At 56.3% G+C, this 20,994-nt stretch overlaps 8 protein-coding genes and 1 non-coding gene across 9 annotated transcripts; 3 read left to right on the top strand and 6 right to left on the bottom strand.

The window, feature by feature from the left end:
- Nucleotides 1-85: 85 nt before the first annotated feature.
- SETTUDRAFT_105665 (uncharacterized protein) lies at nucleotides 86-1,336 on the bottom strand (the record flags this gene model as incomplete). Its single annotated transcript, XM_008024846.1, has 1 exon — nucleotides 86-1,336. The coding sequence occupies one exon, from the start codon at nucleotides 1,334-1,336 to the stop codon at nucleotides 86-88; it is 1,251 nt and encodes a 416-aa protein (XP_008023037.1).
- An 841-nt stretch (nucleotides 1,337-2,177) lies between these two features.
- On the top strand, nucleotides 2,178-3,214 carry SETTUDRAFT_175944 (uncharacterized protein; the record flags this gene model as incomplete). Its single annotated transcript, XM_008024845.1, has 4 exons — nucleotides 2,178-2,242; nucleotides 2,303-2,474; nucleotides 2,531-2,764; nucleotides 2,817-3,214. The coding sequence occupies 4 exons, from the start codon at nucleotides 2,178-2,180 to the stop codon at nucleotides 3,138-3,140; spliced, it is 795 nt and encodes a 264-aa protein (XP_008023036.1). The 3' UTR covers nucleotides 3,141-3,214.
- A 321-nt stretch (nucleotides 3,215-3,535) lies between these two features.
- SETTUDRAFT_t109 lies at nucleotides 3,536-3,620 on the bottom strand. Its single transcript has one exon. It is a non-coding gene; the product is annotated as a tRNA-Ile (tRNA).
- Nucleotides 3,621-3,684: 64 nt separating this feature from the next.
- Nucleotides 3,685-5,699, bottom strand: SETTUDRAFT_127743 (uncharacterized protein; the record flags this gene model as incomplete). The annotated part of the gene is made up of 1 exon (XM_008024844.1): nucleotides 3,685-5,699. The coding sequence occupies one exon, from the start codon at nucleotides 5,697-5,699 to the stop codon at nucleotides 3,924-3,926; it is 1,776 nt and encodes a 591-aa protein (XP_008023035.1). The 3' UTR covers nucleotides 3,685-3,923.
- Nucleotides 5,700-6,876: 1,177 nt separating this feature from the next.
- Nucleotides 6,877-7,673, top strand: SETTUDRAFT_159609 (uncharacterized protein; the record flags this gene model as incomplete). Its single annotated transcript, XM_008024843.1, has 3 exons — nucleotides 6,877-6,952; nucleotides 7,100-7,405; nucleotides 7,480-7,673. 3 exons carry the CDS (start codon nucleotides 6,877-6,879, stop codon nucleotides 7,671-7,673), a joined length of 576 nt encoding a protein of 191 aa, XP_008023034.1.
- Nucleotides 7,674-8,282: 609 nt separating this feature from the next.
- Nucleotides 8,283-9,821, bottom strand: SETTUDRAFT_105426 (uncharacterized protein; the record flags this gene model as incomplete). The annotated part of the gene is made up of 2 exons (XM_008024842.1): nucleotides 8,283-9,011; nucleotides 9,213-9,821. The coding sequence occupies 2 exons, from the start codon at nucleotides 9,819-9,821 to the stop codon at nucleotides 8,283-8,285; spliced, it is 1,338 nt and encodes a 445-aa protein (XP_008023033.1).
- Nucleotides 9,822-12,354: 2,533 nt separating this feature from the next.
- On the top strand, nucleotides 12,355-14,912 carry SETTUDRAFT_105640 (uncharacterized protein; the record flags this gene model as incomplete). Its single annotated transcript, XM_008024841.1, has 5 exons — nucleotides 12,355-12,800; nucleotides 12,852-13,546; nucleotides 13,597-13,845; nucleotides 13,905-14,379; nucleotides 14,759-14,912. The coding sequence occupies 5 exons, from the start codon at nucleotides 12,355-12,357 to the stop codon at nucleotides 14,910-14,912; spliced, it is 2,019 nt and encodes a 672-aa protein (XP_008023032.1).
- A 671-nt stretch (nucleotides 14,913-15,583) lies between these two features.
- SETTUDRAFT_147487 (uncharacterized protein) lies at nucleotides 15,584-17,406 on the bottom strand (the record flags this gene model as incomplete). Its single annotated transcript, XM_008024840.1, has 1 exon — nucleotides 15,584-17,406. One exon carries the CDS (start codon nucleotides 17,404-17,406, stop codon nucleotides 15,781-15,783), a length of 1,626 nt encoding a protein of 541 aa, XP_008023031.1. The 3' UTR covers nucleotides 15,584-15,780.
- Nucleotides 17,407-18,309: 903 nt separating this feature from the next.
- On the bottom strand, nucleotides 18,310-19,752 carry SETTUDRAFT_175940 (uncharacterized protein). The gene is made up of 2 exons (XM_008024839.1): nucleotides 18,901-19,752; nucleotides 18,310-18,838 (listed from the first exon to the last, which is right to left on the bottom strand). The coding sequence occupies exons 1-2, from the start codon at nucleotides 19,733-19,735 to the stop codon at nucleotides 18,357-18,359; spliced, it is 1,317 nt and encodes a 438-aa protein (XP_008023030.1). The 5' UTR covers nucleotides 19,736-19,752; the 3' UTR covers nucleotides 18,310-18,356.
- Nucleotides 19,753-20,994: the final 1,242 nt, after the last annotated feature.

The raw sequence follows: 20,994 nt of genomic DNA, 5'->3' as shown, positions 1-20,994 counted from the left end.
TAGAACAAAGTATTATTATCATTACCAGACTAGAAACAGATGTAATAATAATAAAAAGGAGGAAAACAAGATGCATGGGTATCAATCAAGCTTCGCAAATCTCGCCCTCGGGAACACCAAATAAACCAACCCAGGCCCATAGACGCGCACTAAGCTCGTTCATTGAAGTCCGGAGTGCAGCATCAGCCGCGCCACCGAGTACGCTGCGTTCCGAGGAAAATAGGGTGAACAAGGAGCGGCGAGGAGGTACAGGTGGCGGAAACCGCTCGTCAGTGTCAGGTGCGGGCGCTGCCTCTGGGTATTCGAAGAAGGAGCGCTGGCGAAGTTCTTGGGCGCTCATGTTGGGCGCGTCTGCGAGCGTCCACCACAAAAGCTTGCTCGTGGGTTCGGCTGCTTGGAATAGGGCCGTGTTGAAAGGCTCAGGATCGGGTAGGGAGGATTGGATGAACTTTAGGTAGGATCGAAGCACTCGAACGACGTCATTGGCTCGGCAGTCGGCAAGCTGCTTGTTGTCTGTCCAGATGCGCGATGAATGAAAGGGATGCGAGAGTTCGCGTACGTTACCCAGATCGCCCATTACCCATTGAGAATCATCTTTGATAAAGATGTTGGACGGCTTGATGTCGTCGTGGCAATAGCCTGCATCGTGGAACGCGGCCATGTTCACAAGCAGTCGGTTAAAGGCTGGCCGGTATAGTGCATCAATCTCCCGATAGGATTTTGTTTGCGGTTCCGTAGAGAGCTTCTTGGCGAGCGAAGTAAGGGTGCCGCCCTTCAACAGTGGTGTAACTAGATGCCATTCTGCTGGACTTCCGGGTGAATTGGATGCCATGAAGTGTGCCTTGAGGGGGAGGAATCCCTTGAAGTCTATTTTTGCATCCTCGACATGGCCGCTTCCCCTTACCTTTGTCAGACTAGAACCTCCAAACCGCAATTGTGCAGGTATCTCGGTCGGCCATTTCGCAGTTGGATAGGTGCTGGGTGCGCAGTTCCGGAACGGACTTTGGCCTGGTGTAAAGGTCTTGATGACGGAGTCTTGGTAGGCAAACACCTTGCCTTCGAAGCCCTCTCCCAAGACCTCCCAGTCTTGTCTGTTGGCTAGAAGCTCAGCCTGGAACCGGGAGCCGTCTTCGGGTGGGAAGCGAGCGCGCAGGTCTCCAGCACGCGAGTTGAAGTTGGTGGCAGTGTATTTTGCACTTAGGGACTGTCGGCTGACTAGGTACATGTGCTGATGGAAGATGAGTGCTCCTATGAAGAAGACAATGGCTACGCGATTGCGCGCATGATGAAGTGAGCGTACCCGGTGAGACGGCAAGCTAAGAAGAAGACGGCCCATGGGTATTGGTGTAAGAAAAGGAGAGTGGGATGCGCTGAGAGCAAAGGGCTGGAGGGAGAGGAGCCCCAACAGCTCTAAGTACACATGCCGCAAGTGCGACCCTGATCCAGTATTTGCTGCAAAGCTGCTTCCCCATGGCCTAATGGAGCGGCCAGCGAGTGGAACGTGACGTGCTGGCCTAAAAGGGTTTCTGCACCCAAGCAACGAGTGGCTGTTGTTTCGCTGCATGGAATCCTGGACCCCACAGCCATGCTCCGAGAATCTGTTTCACATGAACATTGGCGCATTCATGACGTTGGGAGCCGGATCCTTCGCTTCTGAGTGGTGAGGTTTGGCGTCCGCAAAGCAGCGAAGCAGGGCGTCGGGGCTTCGTTTATTCGGAATAACGGCTGAGCCACAGCACAGCCAATTTGGCTACAGTGGTTCCGGAACCCGAGTACCGCCAGGACTACTCCAGTGGGCCAGGGTCTTAGAAATGCGACCCATAGATGTGCTGAGACGAGGCGGACTCGCACTTGTCTGACTGTGTGACGATATCATAGTTGCTGTCGCACGATTGGCGCCGAGGTTGAGCGGACGTTGTGCCATGAGCAGATTGCATTGACCGGCGTGGCGCATATGCAGCGAAGCAGGAGTGCGAGGGTGTAGGACAAGAGTGAGAGTGTCGGAGGATGGATGGTGGTTGAAGACAAGGGCGGGGGATGACGTCAAGGATGTGCTATCGGGCGACCCGAGGCGGGCTGCCAGGCACAGGCTTAGTGCTAAGACCCCGTCTTACAAGCTTTGCCGTTTGATCCCGCATCCTTGCATAGCCAAATCAATTACACACACAATCACCACCATGACCACAGAGGCTCGGTCTCTCGAAAACCGGACTCGCCTCGTCGCACACTTTGATGACTACAAGTAATGGAGCGCCAGCATGCCGCCACACCCGCAGCCACGGCCCAACTAACGCCGGCCCAGGACCCGCGATGCGCAGAGCAATGGGTGGGCCAAGCTATGGGAAAAGGATGAATCCCATCTTTGGGATCGTGGCCGACCTTCGCCTGCCTTGCACGCGTTTCTAGACACGCATCCGTATCGTGAGACGTTGTTCCGAGACCGGGGCAAGCGTGAGCTCAGGGCCTTTGTACCCGTATGTTGTCTTTGTCCACGGAAGATGGCTGAGCAGCAGGTGCTGAACTGGCATAGGGCTGCGGCAAGGGCCACGATGTAGCTCTCCTCGCACGCTACGGCTTTGACGTATGGGGCCTCGAAGTCTCGCAAACAGCAGTCGATGCCGCAAATGAAAATGTCAAGGCCCAACTCGATGCTTCCTCCAGCCACGGCACTGCAAAGGTGGTGCTCGGGGACTTCTTCCGGAACGACTACGAGGCCGGTTTTGGACCCGATTTCCGGGGCTTCGACCTCATCTATGACTACACGGTAAGCGCATCATGGCAGTGCCGAGGTGCTCGAAATCATCTGATGATGATAGTTTCTCTGTGCCTTGCTCCCGGAGATGCGCAAGGACTGGGCCCAGCGCATCAAGACTCTTTTGGCGCCGACAGGCGTGCTCGTGTGTCTCGAGTTTCCCGTGTGGAAGCCACTCAAGGCACAGGGCCCACCATGGGGTCTCAATGGCGTGCACTGGAATTTGCTGGCTGACGGCGCTGACGGCACGGTGGATGAGGCAGGCAATGTCGTTGGTGTTGGTCAAGAGACGGGCAGCTTCGAAAGAGTGGTCTATTGGAAGCCGCCCGAGTCATTTGAACAGAGCCGAGGGGAGGATATGATTAGCGTGTGGAAGCTGAAGGAGTAGGTGTAGGTGTAGATTGTCGTATGCAGGCATGCAATCGTGATGACTTGCACGTGATGATTGATGTCATTAGTATCCACATATGTTTGCACGAGCATGTGAGACTATAATGACATGATGATAATCATTGTGTCAGAGCATAACAGTGTAGTGTGTGTGTGTGTGTGTATTTCAGGAAGAAGTATCGTATGTTGTGATACCCTTGAAAACCAGGAATTGCAAGATACTGAGTTTGTTTTCATATGGCGAACATGCAGTTCTTGCATGCATGGATACAGACAATAGACAAAAACTTCAGTATTCCCGTGTTGTCCCCGCTATCCTACTACCCAAATCATATCGTGTCTAGCAAAAACATACTCTACAGCACCCTCAAAAACAAAAAAAAGAAATGAGGATGGTCACTACGAGGGTCGAACTCGCGACCTTGGCGTATCATACAAGGTATTAGCACCACGCTCTAACCAACTGAGCTAAGCGACCAATTGATGGAAGCTCGGGATAAATCATGGAACATAAATCGGGCATATTGGTGGTGTGTGTGTGTGTGTGTGCAGAAAGTGCGTGATGTGAAGCTGACATTCCGGGTAGACGTGGATGGTGGGGCTGGAGAAATTTCTTGTAAGGCCGGGTCAACTGCCGGCGTATGCCCGCACCTCGACGACGCTACATATGTGGATGTGGATGGCCCCACCAGGACCAAGTGCAGGAGCAAGCGAATTGTATTTGTAATGCTCGTGTTAATGCATGGCGCGGTTGGATTAACGTGTTGTACATAGATGGCAATTAAAAAGCCTCTCCCGCGAGGTCTTCGGCAAGACCTTCGAGCTCTTCCTGGCGGAACGGGACCCATAGCCGTTCTGTGCCCATGCCATCTTTCCTGCTTTCTATCATTTGATGGTCGTGAAACTCCTTGAGCAGTGTTCGGAAGCTGACTTCACTCGTGCATACAAATGCCTCGACGGCTTTGTGATACAGCACGCGGTACTCGACGCCTTGGTTGGATTCTGGCGGTGGGTTCTTTGCTTGTGCCCCCTTGGACTTTGGCGTCGCAGCAACGTCGTCTTGGTCCATGTCGGCACCCTCCATCATAGATAGAGCCAGCTGTTCCATGACCAGAATGCGGAACAGCTCGCGGGCCTGTTCGGGCAGTGAGCGCAATACGAAGCCCACGCCGTCTCTGCCGCCCACTCGCCTGCCGCTGCGGCCCAGAAGCTCATTTACAGTCTCAACAGTGTCTATCTCAGCGTCGTATGGCGCAAATGTAGTTGCGTCGTGAAATAAAAACTTGTATTGTGTTTTGAGACCAACATCCCATAGCAGAGGGAAATGGGGCGTATCGGCTGTGCATACGAGACTGATGGAGGGATGGGCGGCTAATCGGGCGAGCATGGACGGCAGGGTGCCTTTGCGAAGGTAGGGCGAGTCAATTGAGTTCAAGATGACGGGCACTGCATGGGGCGGTGGATTGTTTGTGAGATGGTCCAGCAGAAAGTCGAGCAGTGCGGTGGGCTGATTGGGAAGCTTTAGATGCGCAGGCACAACGGCCGATGCGACTGTGATCAAGACTTCCTTGATGGTTGTGCCAGCGGCATAGCCGTTTACGACTGCTATCTTGGGCGTCTTCTTTGTTCCTCTGTAGGGGGCGCGGTCGAGGAGGGCATGGTAGAAGTGAGCCATGAATCGCTGGGTGATGATGCGCTTGGAGCCGTAGCCGTAGAGGCAAATGTTGAAGCCCTCTTCGAGTTGGAATATCCACTGGTCATATGCACGGCCGTGCAGTTCTGACAGAAAGTCCCTCTCGGGCTGGTGGGGGTCTTGGTACGACTGGATTGATTGAAAGTACTCGTCGTGGTTGAGCAGGCTCTGTGCGGAGAGGGTGTTGTTGGACGTCTTTGAGCCTGCGGGGCGGTTCTGCCAAAAGTACTCTTCGTGGGCAGGCAGTTCGGTGGGCGGCGTGGGCGAGCGCTGCTTTCGCGGGCGGCCTACTTTGCCTGAGCCTTTGGGGCGACCCCTTCCACGCTTCGAGGGCGTCTCGGGCACAGGGGCCTCTTCTTGGGGGGCTTCGTCTGCGGGCTGTTCTGCATCGTCGGCTGGCTCTTCCAGAATCTGCTGGGCAAGCTCGTCCTCTTCGTCCTCGGCATCCTCGTCGCTGTCCAGGCCATTCAGGGTGCGCTCGAGGATGCGCCTGTTGCTCTTCCTGCGGGCGCTTCGGTCGGCGTTGCGGACGAGGGTCGGGGTGGCGTCTGGGGAGTCGCGTTTGGCGGATTTGGTCGGAGTTTCGAAGAGCAGCTTCCTCGTGGAGCGTGGGGTGGCAGCAACTCCATTGGGCAAGCCCGTCTTTTTCAGGATGGAGCGCGGGGTGGCATGCTCGGCCAGACGTGTCCTCCCCCTTCTCGACGGCGTGTGGGCCTCGGGGGGCTCGTGGTCGTGGTCGTGGTCGTGGTCGTGGTCTTGTTTTTCTAGGGCGTCATTGTCGATGCGAGCACGCAGCTTTTGTGGAGTGGCGTCATTCTCGTCGTTCTCGTCGTCGGCGTCGCGTCGTCGCTTTGTGCCAACCATGTCGCGTGTGTGATGGATGGTTGGGCTGGACGGGGCGACGCGACTTGGGCGACGGCGTGCTTGGCGTGGGCAGGCGGAGGCTCCAGCACCCCGGCATGCACCGAACAGGCACAGGCGCAGGCACAGGGGAGGGCCGTGTGGGCGGCCGCGTCGTGGGCGCGAGTTACCTTTGGCGTGGTACCGCCAGGCCAAGGTGGGCAGCCATGTCCACGGCGACGTGCGCAGGCAGCCGGCGCGGCGGGCATGGGCTGCGGGCTGCGGGCTGCTGGCTGCGGGCTGCGAGCTGGGAAACGGATGGTCAGGGCTGGTGTTGCTGCAGCATGCCAGCCTGCAAGACATGTCTCTAGCACCATGTATGTAGGCGAGCATCCAGACTCGCGCGCTGCAGTCATCATCATCATGGCCATGGTGATTAGTGTAGACACATGGCCGCCGGCGTGCAGGCAGTAGGCGTGGTGGGTGTTAGCGGGCCGCCAGTAAGCGGGTGCAGCCCCCCAGCCCGGCCAGATGACAGTGGGGTGATTCACGCCGCCCGCCAGGCACATGAAGCCGTCATGTGCAGGCCATCCTGGAGGCGTTTCGCACGCCTGTCGCGTCACGCCGTATGCTATATACACACAGCAAGGCGAGCCCGGCGCATACAAATACAGCGAGCCAGGCGCCCACGGCCCAGCAACAACAGGTATACAGCAGTAAGCAGCACCCGCACAGCCATCCTAGCGGAGAGGGGCTGCTGATGCACCCACACGCACACGCACACGCACAAGCAGCACAAGCGGCCATGGCTAGCCTGATGATCTCACCCACGCCTGCGCCTGCGCCCACGCCCACGCCCGGCGCCCAATACCCGCCGTCGTCTTCGTCCGCGACTGCCCCGCACAAGCCCGAAACTTCACCTCCATCATACTTGTTCCAAACACGCCTCCCCTACGCCCGCCGCTCCACCTCCTCCTCCTCCGCCGCCAACCACCACCACCACCACGCCGCTGTCTCCTCGCCCTCGCCCGCGCCCGCTGCTGCCTCTGCCTCCAAGCCCACCGCCGCGACCCGCCTCTCTGCATCCTCGCCCTCTGCTCACGCCCCCGTCGCTGCCTCTCGCCCGCCTCTCCACGCTGCGCGGCCCAAGCCCGCCGCCCTCCCTGTCTCCCACTCGGGCTCCCACCAGCCCGGCCCCAGCATGGAACCTCGACGGCGGCCAGAGTACAACCTCGACATCTTCGCCGACGCCGCCTTCGTCAAGGACGTGGTCAAGGGCAAGTTGCCCCCCCCCTTTTCCGCCCTCTCGTTTTTCCCCAGCGGCTTGTTTTGGGCGCCGGCGCAACTCCCACCACACCCCACTACCCACTACCCGCTACCCACCCGACTCTGCCCGCTGCAACCACGGCTAACCGCTGCAACAGCAATCCTCCATACCATCTTCTTCCACCGCTACTTCACCTCGATATCGCCCCTCACGCGCGACCTGCTCGACCTGACGCTGCCCGCCATCGACGATGTCGATCTCGAGACGCTCATCGAGCAGAAGACGTTTGCGCTCGTGCGCTCCATCGACAGCACACACCAGCCCCGCGGCCGCGGCCAGATTGTCGTGCAGTTCTTCGAGAAGAAGAGGAGAAAGACGTACTTTTTCGCCAAGGCCGACGAGGACGTCTGCTGGGAGCAGTGGACGCTCGACGTCACGCTCGCCCAGCCTCGGACCGAGACTGGTACGTGGCAGCCCATCCCAGCCCAGCCCAGCGCCTTTGTCGCCGCAAACCTTTACTAACCCCCCCTTGCGCAGATGCCCTCAAGGTCCGCCGCGCCATGACAAAGTCGCTGGAAAAGGCGGCGCACAAGATCATTGCCATCGTCAACCGAGACAAAGACCACATCCCCCCCATTACCACAACCGACGCCAACCCCTTTCCCTACCAGATCATCGTCAACCCAAAGTCTGCTGAAAACGACTGGAGACCCCGCATCGGCCTGTTCTAGACGCCACGCCATCCCTCGCCCACGGCGACGACAACAAAGGCGTGCCATTCCAACTGTATATACATTTGATTTTGCAACGACGTCATGGGCAGCAAGACGTTCAACACGACTAGGGGTAATGCTCATCGCTCGCTGCGATGCGAAAAAAAAAGAGACGGAAAAAACTTGTCCTTCTACATGCCTGCCACTTTTTAGACCGACTGCGGCGTTTTTTTTTGTGCAAAGCCTGCATCTCCTTTCCCCCTCGCCGCCGCCACCACTACCAAAAGCTCTCTACTGTACAGTGTCTGCCACGTTGGACCATTGCCATTCCCCCACACCACCACCACTAACATGCCGGGCCCGCCTCTGTTCCAAGGTCGCAAACATCCTGAGCGTTTGTTATTGTCTTTTTTTTTCTTTTTTTTTCGTTAATCGATTGCTGCTATAGCTACACAAGATACCCCATTCCCCAATGAAATTCTCATCTTCTGACAACAATGCCAACAACGATGCTGCAAGTAGCTTGTAAGCTGCAGTAGCCACGCTACATCCTCGGTTGTGATTTTCACGGTAGTAAGACAAAGACTGGCTTGTCAACGGTTAATGCATCGTCTAGCTCTCTGCCTTTTACTCGTTTCTCTTCTCGGCCCACTCGGCCCACTCGACCCACCGCTTGACCACCTCATCCACCTTTTTGACCCCGTCCCTCGTAGCCTCGACCTCAAACCACTCCTTGTGGCTCTTTCCGCAGGCCTCGCACTGCTTAATCACCCTCTGCTCCTCCAACTCGACATGGATCATGCGCTCTACGCGATGCGCATACGGCACCTTGCGCACCCCCTCGGCCCCGGACTGCGACGGCTGTCTGGAATTTGCCGGCGACGCTCTGGGTGACGGGGTTGCAGACGGCGTCGACGTGGACGACACGTGGGGATAGTAGCGCACGAGCGAAAGACTATAGCCGCATTGCCTCGTCCATTCGTTCATCCTGCGATGCACATTGTTGGCACGCCCAATCTTGAGCAGAATCGTGTCTTTGCCCGCCGCCTGCGACTGCGCTGCCTTTTTGGTGCCCTCGTCACCCTTGACCGAGTACTGGCGCATCACGTCGGACGTCCGTCGACGGCCCCGGTCGCCGCGTGCTGACGAGGGCGGCGCTAGCAACCTCGAGGCCGCCGTCTCGGGCGCGGGCCCCGCCGCCTCTGGCGTAAGCCAGAAGATGTAGATGAAGCCTTCTTCGTCGTGGGGCGAAATGGGCTTGGAGAGCTCGGCGAGCAGCGTCGACGCCAGCTTGGGCGACACCGTCGTCGGTATGTAGCGCAAGAGCATGGCCGTCTCCGAGTCTTCGCGTGTGGTCTGGTTGAGGGGGCGCGATGGAGCGCCTGGACGCGACGACGACGCTGGTCGGGAGCCTTGCCCGCTGTTTCTTCGAGAACGCCCGTGGTGCGCTCGAGGCGGTTGTGACGGTGGTATTTCCTGCATGGGTGTTTCTGCTGGTGCTGGTACTGCTGGCGGTGCTGCTGTTGGTGCTGCTGGCGGCGGCTGCGGCCGCGCGACTTCAGTATACTCGTCGTCTGCGGAGCCACAGCACAAGGAAGCCCAGAAGCCGCGCTTTTCCTTTGGCGGCGACGCCTTGGACGGCCGCTCTTTTCGTTTCCTCTCGGCCATGACATCGCTGGGAACAGACATCAACGGGCCCTCGACAGTATCCCATGTCGGCGGCCGGTTGATGCGCTTGGGCGGTTGTGATCCAGAGTTTCTTCTTCTCCTCCCGCCTTGGTGGCTACTCCTCCTTCTGCGTGGAGCAGCCTCGTTCTGCTCTTCGACGTCGAGCACACCCAGTCGCTCCACCAGGGTATCAATGCTGTTCCTCTCTTTCAGCGGGTACAGCTGCGTGGCCGGTCCCGTAGATGGTTTCGCAGCTAGTGTTTCCGCCTGGTCTTTGTGCTGCCAGCAAAAATACGCCGCGGCTCCTATCTCGTCGTCGCTGCCGTCGCCAGCCACCGATGTAACGGCGATGACACCCTCGCCTTCGCCCTCGCCTTCTTTTGCGTCAATAGCCCGTCTGCATGGCCGTCCCGATTTCGTGATGCCTTTGCACGTTGTCGCCGGATTCCGCGAGTCTGACCGAGCTATGAGCGACTCGGGCGTTGTGCCTGTGAACATGGTGCTGTGCTGTGCTGTGGCAGCTTCCTGCGACCCGGTTAATGACAGAGTTTCAGTATGCAACCAAAAAAAACAAAAACAAAGGTAAATAAATGTCTGCCAGATCAAAGAGCTTTGCTGCACTTGACAGCGCGTCGAGGAAATTCACAGCTGCATCGCCCGTGAGGCCTCAGATGGCTGTCACGCTGAGTGACGCAAATGTACAGGGACAGGGACCACCGAGTCGCCCGGGCTCGCGGCGAGCCAGCACATTAAGAACCCACAGGCACAAGTCACAGCAAGGCATGGGGCCCGTAGCTGCAAACAGAACGCATGACGGAAGAAACGGGTCTGGGGCTGGGCCGCGCTGTGGCTGGGCCGTGGCAGTGTTCGTGGCGCAGCTCTCGCTTATCCGCCGCACCCCCAGGCAAAAAAAAACGGCAAAAAAAAAGATGTTGTGCATTGGCCGGGAATCTAGAATACTGTTAGAACCAGCCAGGATAGAACTGAGGCGTGTTGATGACTTACCGAACCCGGGGCTAGCCGAATTATCTCGAGAAATGGCAACGGCTAATTTTACCACTAAACCACCAATGCATTTTCCTGATGTGGAAAGGGAGACCCGATCCGGTGGTGATTGATGGGAGTCTGGTGATTCAAGGATGTTCTATTTTGAATTATGGCAAAGTGGGTGTGAATTGGTGGTGTACAAAGGGCGGATCCAATGAAAAGAGTCCCCACTTTGGCAGACGCATGCTTCCAACAGATGCTGGAGAGACTCTGGTAGACATGCCGAAGACACGCTGCAAGACACGCTACAAGCCACGCTTGAAGGTCACCGCCTTTGTAAGCTAGTGGGCAACGTGGACGCAAGGCCTGTTAGCAGTATTACTAGCACCACATGATCCAATGCTCAGCCGAGAGAAGAGTGTTTGTGCACGTGGCGATTGCTCTCATTGTAACCCAGCATTTTTCCCAGCACAGGGTGAGCAGTGCCACGGCGATGCTAAATGGTGGTTGTGCGGGAGTCGACCCCAAGATATTTAGGCCGTCCTAGTTACGGTCAAGGCCTCATTCATCTGTGCGCCGCATGAGTTGAACTGCGCACGATGGCCGAACGCAAGGCGTATCCCAGCTCTTCAACGGCATCGGGGATCTTGCAGACATGTCCATCTTCCTTGCGGTCAACTAGAGCCCGTGTGCATGCAACGTGACAATGTCGGCGTTGCCACCAAGGATTTCTCCCGGGCTTCCAAAGTCCCAGTTGGCAAAGGCAATTTATCCTGGATGCAAAGTATGGCTCCCGTGCCTGAAAAAGTGCAGCCATATTCACGATTGTTGCGACACGCCTACCACCCGCCCAATCGAGTGTGTGGTCGTAGAGCGGAATTAGGGTACATGGTGGGATCGTGCATGTCGCTAATGACACTGTGTGGGTATGCAGTTTGGAAGTGGATTGCATGGCGCAAGATAAGATTCTGTGAATAATCCAGGGCACGGGAAGAATATGCCCCGTAACGTAGTGGAGAATGCAGGAGACATGCGTGGTGTTGGAGAGAGAATGTGGTGTAGATGCGAGCGTGGAAGAAGATGAAGAGTGCAGCAGGGTTGGGTCCAGCAGAGGAGAGTCGGGATGGCGTTCATATCACCAAGTCAAGCAACAAGCAATGCGCATTGCACCCTCTGCATCGACCTCTACTTTAATCCCGGGCAGAGGGCATAGCAAGGCGACATGGACGGGCAAAAAAGACGTGTGGCATTCGCGTGTGCCTGCCGCTTTCACACATCCGGCCACTGGGCTGCTGTTGTATGCGGCAAACAGCGCATATGTGGCTCACCATTATGGCAGGTTTTGCCAGCCGGGCCCAACCGGCGGTCGACATGCTGTTTCTCGTGTCCGGCTAGTGGCGCGGCTATCAAGGCCTTTGTCGCCTTGCCCCAGCCACCGATGCTGCGATTCCGCACTGGTTCCGCACCACGGCGTGCGCCTATTGCGTCTGCAGGAAGCCCCCCTGCCAATGCCTCGAGTCTAGCGGCTCCCTGCCTGTGAGCCGCGGGCGCTGTACATGTAACTAAGTAGTAAGTATAGCGCGCCCATGGCCGAGTCCTCTTCCATTCTCACCACCACGAATGCACCCCCCCCCGCAACAACATGCCCCAAACATGCGCCGTTATCTCGACACACCCGCCTGTTCCGGATGCTCTTATCGACCATGCTTCTACGCCTGCGTATACTGTAACATGCCGTGCTCCGTGTGTAAGACCTTTCTACCATATCCTCGCGCTAGGCCGCATACAGCAGGTCCATGCGATATCCAAGAGACTACCACGACCATGCTCGGCCTATTCCATGGCCGTATCAGGCGCATACCCCGCTTACTACGGTAGTCAGATGCGGTGCGGTAAGACACCCATGTATACCTCTTGATACTTAATGATAAAAGGATTCCCAGACCGTCACTCTGGACATTTCCTCTCCTCAGTCTCCATCTTCTTCCATTGCAGAGGTAAACCACCTTGCTTGTTTGTTTAATCATCCATACCTCAGATCACCATGGCGCCGCATCCCTTCAAGATCCTCAGCCTTGAGGAAACACGCATCGCCCGTGATGTCATTCTCTCCCTCCACACAGACGCCGTCATCGACTTCAGGGAGATCTACCTGCAAGAACCCCCCAAGGAGTTGATGAAGCAGTACCTCGACCTCGAGCATGCTGCTAAGCCCGGCCACTCGCCCACCTCCAAGCGGCCTCCACGATTGGCTCTTTGCCAATACGATGTGGTTGGCACTGACAAGGTTGCACACTACCACGAGTCAGTCGTCGACGTTGAGCAGCGAAAGAGAGTCCGTCACGAGGTTATCTCAAAGACATTCCAGCCTAGCTTATCACCATGGGAATTCGAGCGTCTTGTCAATGCATGCAAGCAGAGTCCCGAATTCCAATCGGCTGTTGCCGAGCTTAACATTCCCGAGGGATTTGAGTTGGTCGTTGAGCCATGGTAAGTCAAATATACTTTTTTTTTCTCCTTCACATACACTAACTGTTCCAGGCCATATGGTCCCGTTGAACCCAAATACGAGAACAAACGATACTTCCAAGGCCTCTGCTTTGCTCAGGACTTGAGGAATGGAAACCCAGACTCCAACTTTTACGCCTACCCACTGCCCCTCATCGCCGTCATGGACGCCGAGACACAGAAGATTGTCCGTGTCGAGCGCCTGGCGACTGGTGGAAAGGGCGATGGTCTGACGGCCCAGACGCGCGGACCACGCGTTCTTGATCACTGCGAGCCAGCCGAGTATGTTCCTGAAATGGTCGGCGGCGGACTGCGTCAGGACGTCAAGCCCATCAACATCACACAGCCAGACGGTCCCTCGTTCAAGGTCACGGACGAATCCCTGGTTGAATGGCAAAAGTGGCGCTTCAGGGTGTCCTTCAACGCTCGTGAGGGCGTTGTTCTGCACGACGTTCACTACGATGGAAGGAGTATCATCTACCGTATGAGCAACAGCGAGATGACGGTGCCATATGCCGATGCCCGTCCACAGTACGCCCGCAAGCAGGCGTTTGACTTTGGCGACGGAGGTGCTGGTGCCTGTGCCAACAACCTTTCTCTGGGCTGCGACTGTCTAGGTGCCATCAAGTACTTTGACGCCGTTATCATTGGCAACGACGGCGAGCCCAGGGTCCACCCCAACGTTATCTGTCTGCATGAGCAGGACGCCGGTATTGGCTGGAAGCACAGTAAGTATTTCCATATCCAACTTGATGGAATTTTGACTAACATTTGATAGCCAACTGGCGAACCGGACGCGCTGTCGTGACGCGCATGCGAGAGCTCGTCGTCCAGTTCATCCTCACCCTTGCAAACTACGAATACGTCTTTGCATTCAAGCTCGACACGGCTGGAGGCATTGGCCTCGAAGTCCGCGCCACTGGCATTGTCTCGTGTGTCAACATTGACCCAGGCAAGACTTCAAACTTTGGCAATGTCGTTGCCAACGGCGTGCTCGCCCAGAACCACCAGCACATTTTTGCAGTCCGTAAGTCTTTCTATCCTGCATTCCCCATCCAAACACATGATTAACCATGTCCAAAACAGGCGTCGATCCCGCCATTGACGGACACAACAACACACTCATGTACGAGGAATCGCACACGGCGCCGTGGAACGAGGAAACGAATCCCAACGGCAACTGGTACGAGATCCGCAAGACGGTTGTCGACAAGTCGGGCGGTCTCGACGCCAACCCCTTTGACAACCGCGTCTTCAAAATCATCAACCCTTCCAAGACGAACCCCAAGAGCGGAAACCCCGTTGCATACAAATTCGCGCCCTTGCCCACGCAAAAGATCCTCGCGGCCCCCGGTAGCGTGCAGCAGCGCAGAGCCCTCTTTACCAACCATCACGTGTGGGTGACAAAGTACCGCGACGGCGAGCTCTACGCCGGCGGCAAGTACACCATGCAGAGCCAGACGGAGAAGAACGGCGTGCACGACTTTGCAGCGCGAAAAGACAATGTGACCAACGACGACATTGTCCTATGGAGCGTCTTTGCCCTGACACACAACCCTCGGTACGTATCCCCTAATTCTAATAATCACCCAGTGATTACAGAGGTGGCTTTCAAAAGTTCTTGCTAAGGCGCGGATCCATCGGACCGAATTCTCGTAATAACGTTTCCATTATTTACTTAGCGTGCAAGAAATAATGCCTAATATAGTTAGTGTATTACTGTAAGTGTATACTTTAGTAGCTATTATTCTCTCCAAACTTCCATTTTAAGGGCTTTTAGTTGCGAATATAGTATAATTCTTAGTCTTCGGCTATATTTTCGGTGGTAACCAAGGAACCCCTGTCAGCAAGAACTTTTGAAAGCCACCTCTGTATTATTATTATTATTATTATTATTATTATTATTTCTCTTCTTTTTCAGTTTGCTAATATGAATGCAGCGTCGAGGACTGGCCCGTCATGCCCTCTGAAATCCACCAGATCCACTTCAAGCCCAGCGACTTCTTCGACCGCAATCCCGCCATCGACATGCCCAACACCAAGAACCCGTCGTCGGTGCTCGTCGGCAGCGGCTGCTGTGAGCAAAAGCTATGAAAAAATGAAATCATCTTTTGAAACGACATGCCATGTAGATATTTTTGAGGCACTGTGTGTGTGTGTGTGTTTTTGTTTAATACCAAAGCAGCATGGTTTATGTATTGATCTCCTTTTTTTTCTTCCTTTTCTGATCTCCTTTTCTCTCTCTCTCTCTCTCTCTCTCCTGGCTATCCATTTCGCTGTGGGTTCTAAGCGAGATGCCCAATTTTTTTTTTTAAAAAACCATTCGTGTATTCCCCCAAGACTAGCATAGTACCGGGATTGTATGTATGTATGTATATGATATGTGCATGACACAGTGCGGTGGAAATGAATCCTTCGTGTCGGTTATTAGCAAGACATGGATATTCCTTATGAGAAGTGCCTCTAGCGATTCATACAAGGGCCTTTTTATATACATGCATATGTGCGTTGCAATGCATTACTCGACTTTGTGTTGGGGGTTTGTGCAAGGGGGCTAGACCCCTATTCTGACCGGATGACGGCGGGTGGTGTTGCAAGGGCAAGCCACGCACACGGGATACACGGGACAAACATGTGCCGTAAGTTCACAACTCTAATCCAACAACGACCGTGCACTGCATCATGGACTGGCAACATGTGTATGTTAGAAAGACGCTCACTCACAGCACTGCTGTGTAATGAGGAAAGAAAGAAAAAATGGTAGTGCATATTGTCATCTGTACTACATATAAGAAAATAGAGAAGAAGAAAGAAAGAAAGAAAGAAAAAAGCTACAGGCGAACAAAGTGTCTATCCTCGTTGAAGAGACGAAAGAAAAGAAAATTCCCCTGGTTCCCACACCGTACGCCAAAAGTGCCGTTTCCACAAATTGTACTAGGACACACACATACACACACTCTATTTACATGACCCAAGCGCCAGAAACAGCGTTCAAAGCACCGTCAACGGCTTCTTCTAACGTTTCCACGCGAAGTCTCAGAGTGCGGTTCTCCTCTCGCTCCTTGGCCAGACGACCCCACACGGCGGATTGAGCACCGCCTTCGCAATTGGCACAGCCCCATCCGCCCTGTGCAATGGTGGCCTTTTGGTTCGTGTTTCGCACGGGCGGAGGTGCAGCTTTACGCGTCTTGGACGGGCTGTCCTGGACTTCGGTGTCGAGCGCGTGCGAACGTTCGGTGTTGGTTGGACTCAAGCAGTTTCTCGAGGAAACACTGGCGCCGTCGGTCTCCGTTTCCGACTCAAATCCTGAATCGACGCTCAATCCAGAGCCCGAAACACGGTTATGCCGTCGGATAGCGGTATCTTGGCACGAGGCATGCTCGCATGGGGCTGCGCCTCGGATGAGGGCCAGGTTCCTCTTGCGGGCCGCCTCTTCTTCTTGCCTTGCTCTTCGCTCAAATGCAAGGTCTTCCATGAGCGAGCGCATCTGCTCGTCCTGCTCGTCGGCGTGCTGAGCCATGGTCTCGAGTTGCATCTTAAGATGGCGCGCCCGTGTCTCGGCCTCGTCCAGCTCGTCCTCCTGCGCACTCTGCTCCGAGTGTGCGTCGACGAGGGCGGTCGAGAGTTGGCGGTAGGCCGTCTGGTAGCGCGAGAGCAATGCTTCGGCATTGGTGAGGAGGTCGTGGAACGACGACGCAGCGAGAGGGTCTGCGGGGCCGTGCGGGAAGAGAGCTTGCGAGATGTTGAGATTCAGCAGCTCGTCGTCAGGGTTGTGGTATGTGGGTGATTGTGCCGGGGGAGGGACTGCGGCATTCTTCTGTGTCTTGAGCAGCCAGGCAAACTTGCTGCTGGCGGTTGGCTGGGCGGGCGGCTTTGTCTGGGGCTTTGTCTGGGGCTGGGGCTGGGCGGCTTCTGAACGCGGGGGGCTCTCGGAGGCGCCCCTCGTGAGAGAGGAGCCGCGGGTGAAGATGTTGGACATCATGCTGGTGCCGGCCTCCTCCTCTTCTTCTTCTTCTTCTTCCTCGTCCTGGTCCGACTCGGATTCAGAGTCGTATTCCTCGCCAGACGCCGACTCGGAGTCTGAATAGTCGTCGTCGTGCTGGGCAGAGCCGCTCTTGGGCGAGGAGCCGGTAAACCAGTTCTGGATGGCCCGGATCTTGGGCTGGCTGGCGCTGGACTCGACGGTGCCCCGCGAGGGAATGAAGCTGGCCAGTGACTTGGAGGGGGACGAGGCGCGCGACGTGTGCTGCTGGATGGTCGAGGTGGCGCGGTTGAAGTTGTCGAAAATGGTGCCTGTCAGCGAGCGCTGGTGGGTGGTGCGGCCGGAGCGGGGATAGTCGTCTAGTGGGGAAGGCGCATGTGGGTCGTAGGCGGTTGCAGAGGAGGGTGTCAGAGCAGAGGGAGGCGGTTGGAGGCTGGTCGCGTCGATGTCGTCAAAGTGGCGAGCGGCATGCTCGGGCAGCGGAGACGAGTGCTTGCGCGCGTGGTATGGCTGGACCGTGGCGGCGGCACGCTGGGAGCCGTGGGCAGCATAGGGAGGCTGCGAGGGCTGTTGCGCCTCCAGATCACGGGATGTGCGACGGCTCATCATGGGCGACTAGTGCCGCTAGGTGGCGGGCGGCCGGGGGAGCAGCGCTGGTATTGCCGTTGGATCGGCGGCGAGGGAGATGAAGGAGGCGGCTGTGAAACGTTGTGTCAACGCCGTGTCGTGCTTCCGCGAGCGTGTACGCGTGCGCGAAGGGCAGCCCGCAGCCCGAGCTATCGAGGGCGCCCGGGGGGAGGCGAGGTGGGGGGGAGCGCTGGGTGGAAAGATGGAGGGATGTGCAGAGGGGGCAGGCGACACACACAACAAGCAGCGGGCGTGTCGTCGGGGCGAGGCGGTGCGGTGCTGCGCCAGCGGGCAGAGGAGAGGCTCGACGAGGGCAAAGCAACGGGCGCGAGGATTTTGTCCTGGCGGGCGGCGTTTCGAGGGGCAGGAAAAGTAGAGTGGCAGGGAGAGGCGGATTTTGTGAGGCTGGGACGGCTAGCCCGCCTCGTCATGCTCGCACACCGCAACACGTATACACGGCTTACCCACCGCCGCGGCCAATGAGCCGCCACCGCATCCAGTCACCCTGCAGTCGCCTTCAAATCTCTTCAGTGCGCGCCTGCGCGACGCCCTCACCGTCTCCGCGTCTGCTCCGCCCGCCCGCTGCCCGCTGCCTTGGCGGGCTGCATGGGCCGGCGGCGTGTTTGGAAACGCCGTGGCAGGCGAGGAAGAACAAGCACAGCGACAAGAATAACACCAACACCAGCACCAAGAAGAAGCACTGTGCGACAGCCGCTGCTGGCACGCACAAAACCATGCGGGCTTCATGTCGTGGCCGCCGGCAAAGGCTACGCATTCGTCGTAGTACCTAGCAGCAGCAGCAGCAGCTAGCTGCAGTGCTCAACCTGCCCCTCCTCGCTCACGACTCGATCCTTTTGTCGCTTGGCACCTCTCCCTATTCCTATTCCTGTTCCTGTTCCTATTCCTATTCCTTACCGCCATCTGCCGCCCTACGTCGCCACCAGCACGTGTGCGTCTTCCGACGTGCCCCAGCGCTCGCTGCCGTCCTCTGCCAGCGTCACCCACGCCGCCTTCTCCTGGAGAAACATGTGCTGGGCCACCTTCGGCGTCCTGCCCGTCTTCAGGCTGTCCACATCCACCGTCGCCATGCACAGGCTGATTTCGTCCGCGCCCGAAGCATAGGCCATGGAGATCGGAGCACCGCACCCCGAGCAAAAGGTACGCTCTGCAACGCTCGACAGCCTCAGACTCGTACGAGTCTGGTCCTGCGTAAACCTAACGTCTTTCAGGGGCACACGCGTAAAAGCAAGGAAGCCCGACCCCGACACCTGCTGGCATGCCCGGCAGTGGCATAACGCGAGGTCTGAAGGGGCTGCCCGGCATGTGTACTGCACCCCACCGCACCGGCATCCCCCTCTAAACACGACTTCGTCTTGAATCGTTGGCGCCATGTACCTCGACCCGTCGGCAGCTGTATGTGTAATGTCGCGTCAGTTCGTTCCACGCTCAACTTTAGCTGCATGGGCCACTCACGTCTCCGTGCTATACCCAGAAACACCGAATCCACCTCCTCTACCTTGCCCTCTATCGCCAGCTTCCCCCATTCTTCCTTGTAGATGCCTTGTGCCTTTCTCCTAATGTCGTTGTTCGCAAACGTCCTTGCAACGTCCTTGACAATGACGTTCTCGACAAAGAAATCATCCCATTGCTCCATCTCGTACGACCGTTTGCCGTACCCTGCTTGCTTTTCGACTGTGACGACTTGGTCCACCTCCAGCCCCGCTGACTCCATCATCTGGCGGAGCGTGTCCTCTGATTTGCTCCACGAGCGGTTGTATGCGATAGGGAGCCCTAGTCTCCGAGCCACCCTCTCGAGAACCATGCCAGACACCAAGTTCCTCGGGTGCGTGGCGTCCATTGCGATGACGCCTCCAGGCTTCAAAAACTCGACCCAGTGCTCGATGGCAGCCTTGGGGTCGGGAAACAAGACGAGCGCAGAGGCCACGGTAATGACATCAAACTGCTTGCCCTTGAGCTCTTCCGTTTCTTCCAAGTGCAACACATCGCCCTGGAGAAACGTCGTGTTTGCGTATTTGTCTCCCCCGTGAGTCTTTCTATGCGTCGCAACCGCAAGCATACTGGGCGTGACATCGACCCCGACAACATGTCCTTCTGGTCCCACTGCCTCTGATTCGCGGAACGTGAGGAGTCCAGTTCCACAAGCCAGGTCCAGTACCTGTTGGCCTGGCTGTATGTCCACGTAGGTCATGAACCGCCTGGTAAAGTCGTTGTGCCATGTGGCGTCGTAATCCCAGGATTTTGAGTCGTAGAAACGGATGGCATCTGCTGCTTGTCGTTCACCTGCCATGTTAGGCGAGTTTAAACGTTATTCTGCTGAGGGGATCAAAACACGGCTTGATCGGTAGAGATATAGAGAGCGAGGTGACAGGCAGCCAATGGGCGACTGCTTGGTAAGCTTGCTTTGCTTCGGATGCGTCCAACCACACGGTGCGATATGATTCCTTCTCTTTGCTCTGGCTGTTGTGATGTTCGACGGACGCCTTCGTAGATAGCCTTTTGTAAGATTTCCCCCGGCTTGTAGTTCGTCTTCACTTGTCCCTACCGACGGACCTGAAACACCCGCACCGCATGAACGTGAGAGGGGTGCCGAAATCCACAGCCCCCGCTATGTAGTACCAAACTTGGTAAGCGCGGCTGACTACCCGTCCCCTCCCCGTTGAGCTCTTCTTCCTCCGTCAAGCCATTCTGATTTCCACATGCTCATCCAAACTAATACTAGCAGAGTTGCATCAACTATTAACGTCGAGGAAGAAAATGGCCCCGGTTCGAGCCCAAGATTCTTCGCCCGTGCGACGTGACATCGATGTTGGTTGGTAAACAGGGAATTATGCAACTTTCCGAATACTAGAACCTACTCAGCATACTTTGTCCTCCATGTGTTAGTCAAAAATATGATTTTCTGATTTTTCGCGAATCAAACTTGCCTCGCTTTTCCTCAAGTTAACGTGATTTTTAGATTCAAGTACCCCAAACAAGAGACGGATCTCCAGTGCCACCACGTTGAGCCATGCAGCATGAGCAACCCACTATCCGCTGATCCGACTTGGTACTCTAGTATACTCGAGATTGCAGCAATGGTTGCAATAAGAAAAACCTCCGCTAACGAAGCTGATTTTCGTCTCGCAAAGCCATCACCAACTCAAAGTCCACATACAGCAAATCATGTATGGTGCCAATGAATCCTGACTAACAACTAGAGAATCCAAGTAGATCCAAGCCTTCCATGAAAACGACCAGAGACTACAGAAACATGTCAGAGAATCTGATGGTATACTGCCGGATGAAATTACGTGGGACGCACAGGCTAAATGCCAGCTCAAACAAAGTGCCCCACTGCACCCCGCAACAATGGGCATGGAGAGCCGGTCGCAATATCCATCATGTCTTAGGTGCCGAGCCAGGGTCTTGGGTCCAACGGCCTATCGTAGCACCATTTCGGGACCCTGGCAGAGTGTTCCAAGAATTGTACTACACACAATGCCTATGTGGATCCTCCATACCCGGACCTGCGCATACGTCAGGTGGGGGCATACGGTTTGGGAGTGG

Source organism: Exserohilum turcica (genome assembly GCF_000359705.1).
Source record: "Exserohilum turcica Et28A unplaced genomic scaffold SETTUscaffold_13, whole genome shotgun sequence".
NCBI lineage: Eukaryota > Fungi > Ascomycota > Dothideomycetes > Pleosporales > Pleosporaceae > Exserohilum > Exserohilum turcicum.
The sequence above is the reverse complement of the archived record's forward strand: the minus strand, read 5'-3'. Positions and strand labels throughout refer to the sequence as shown.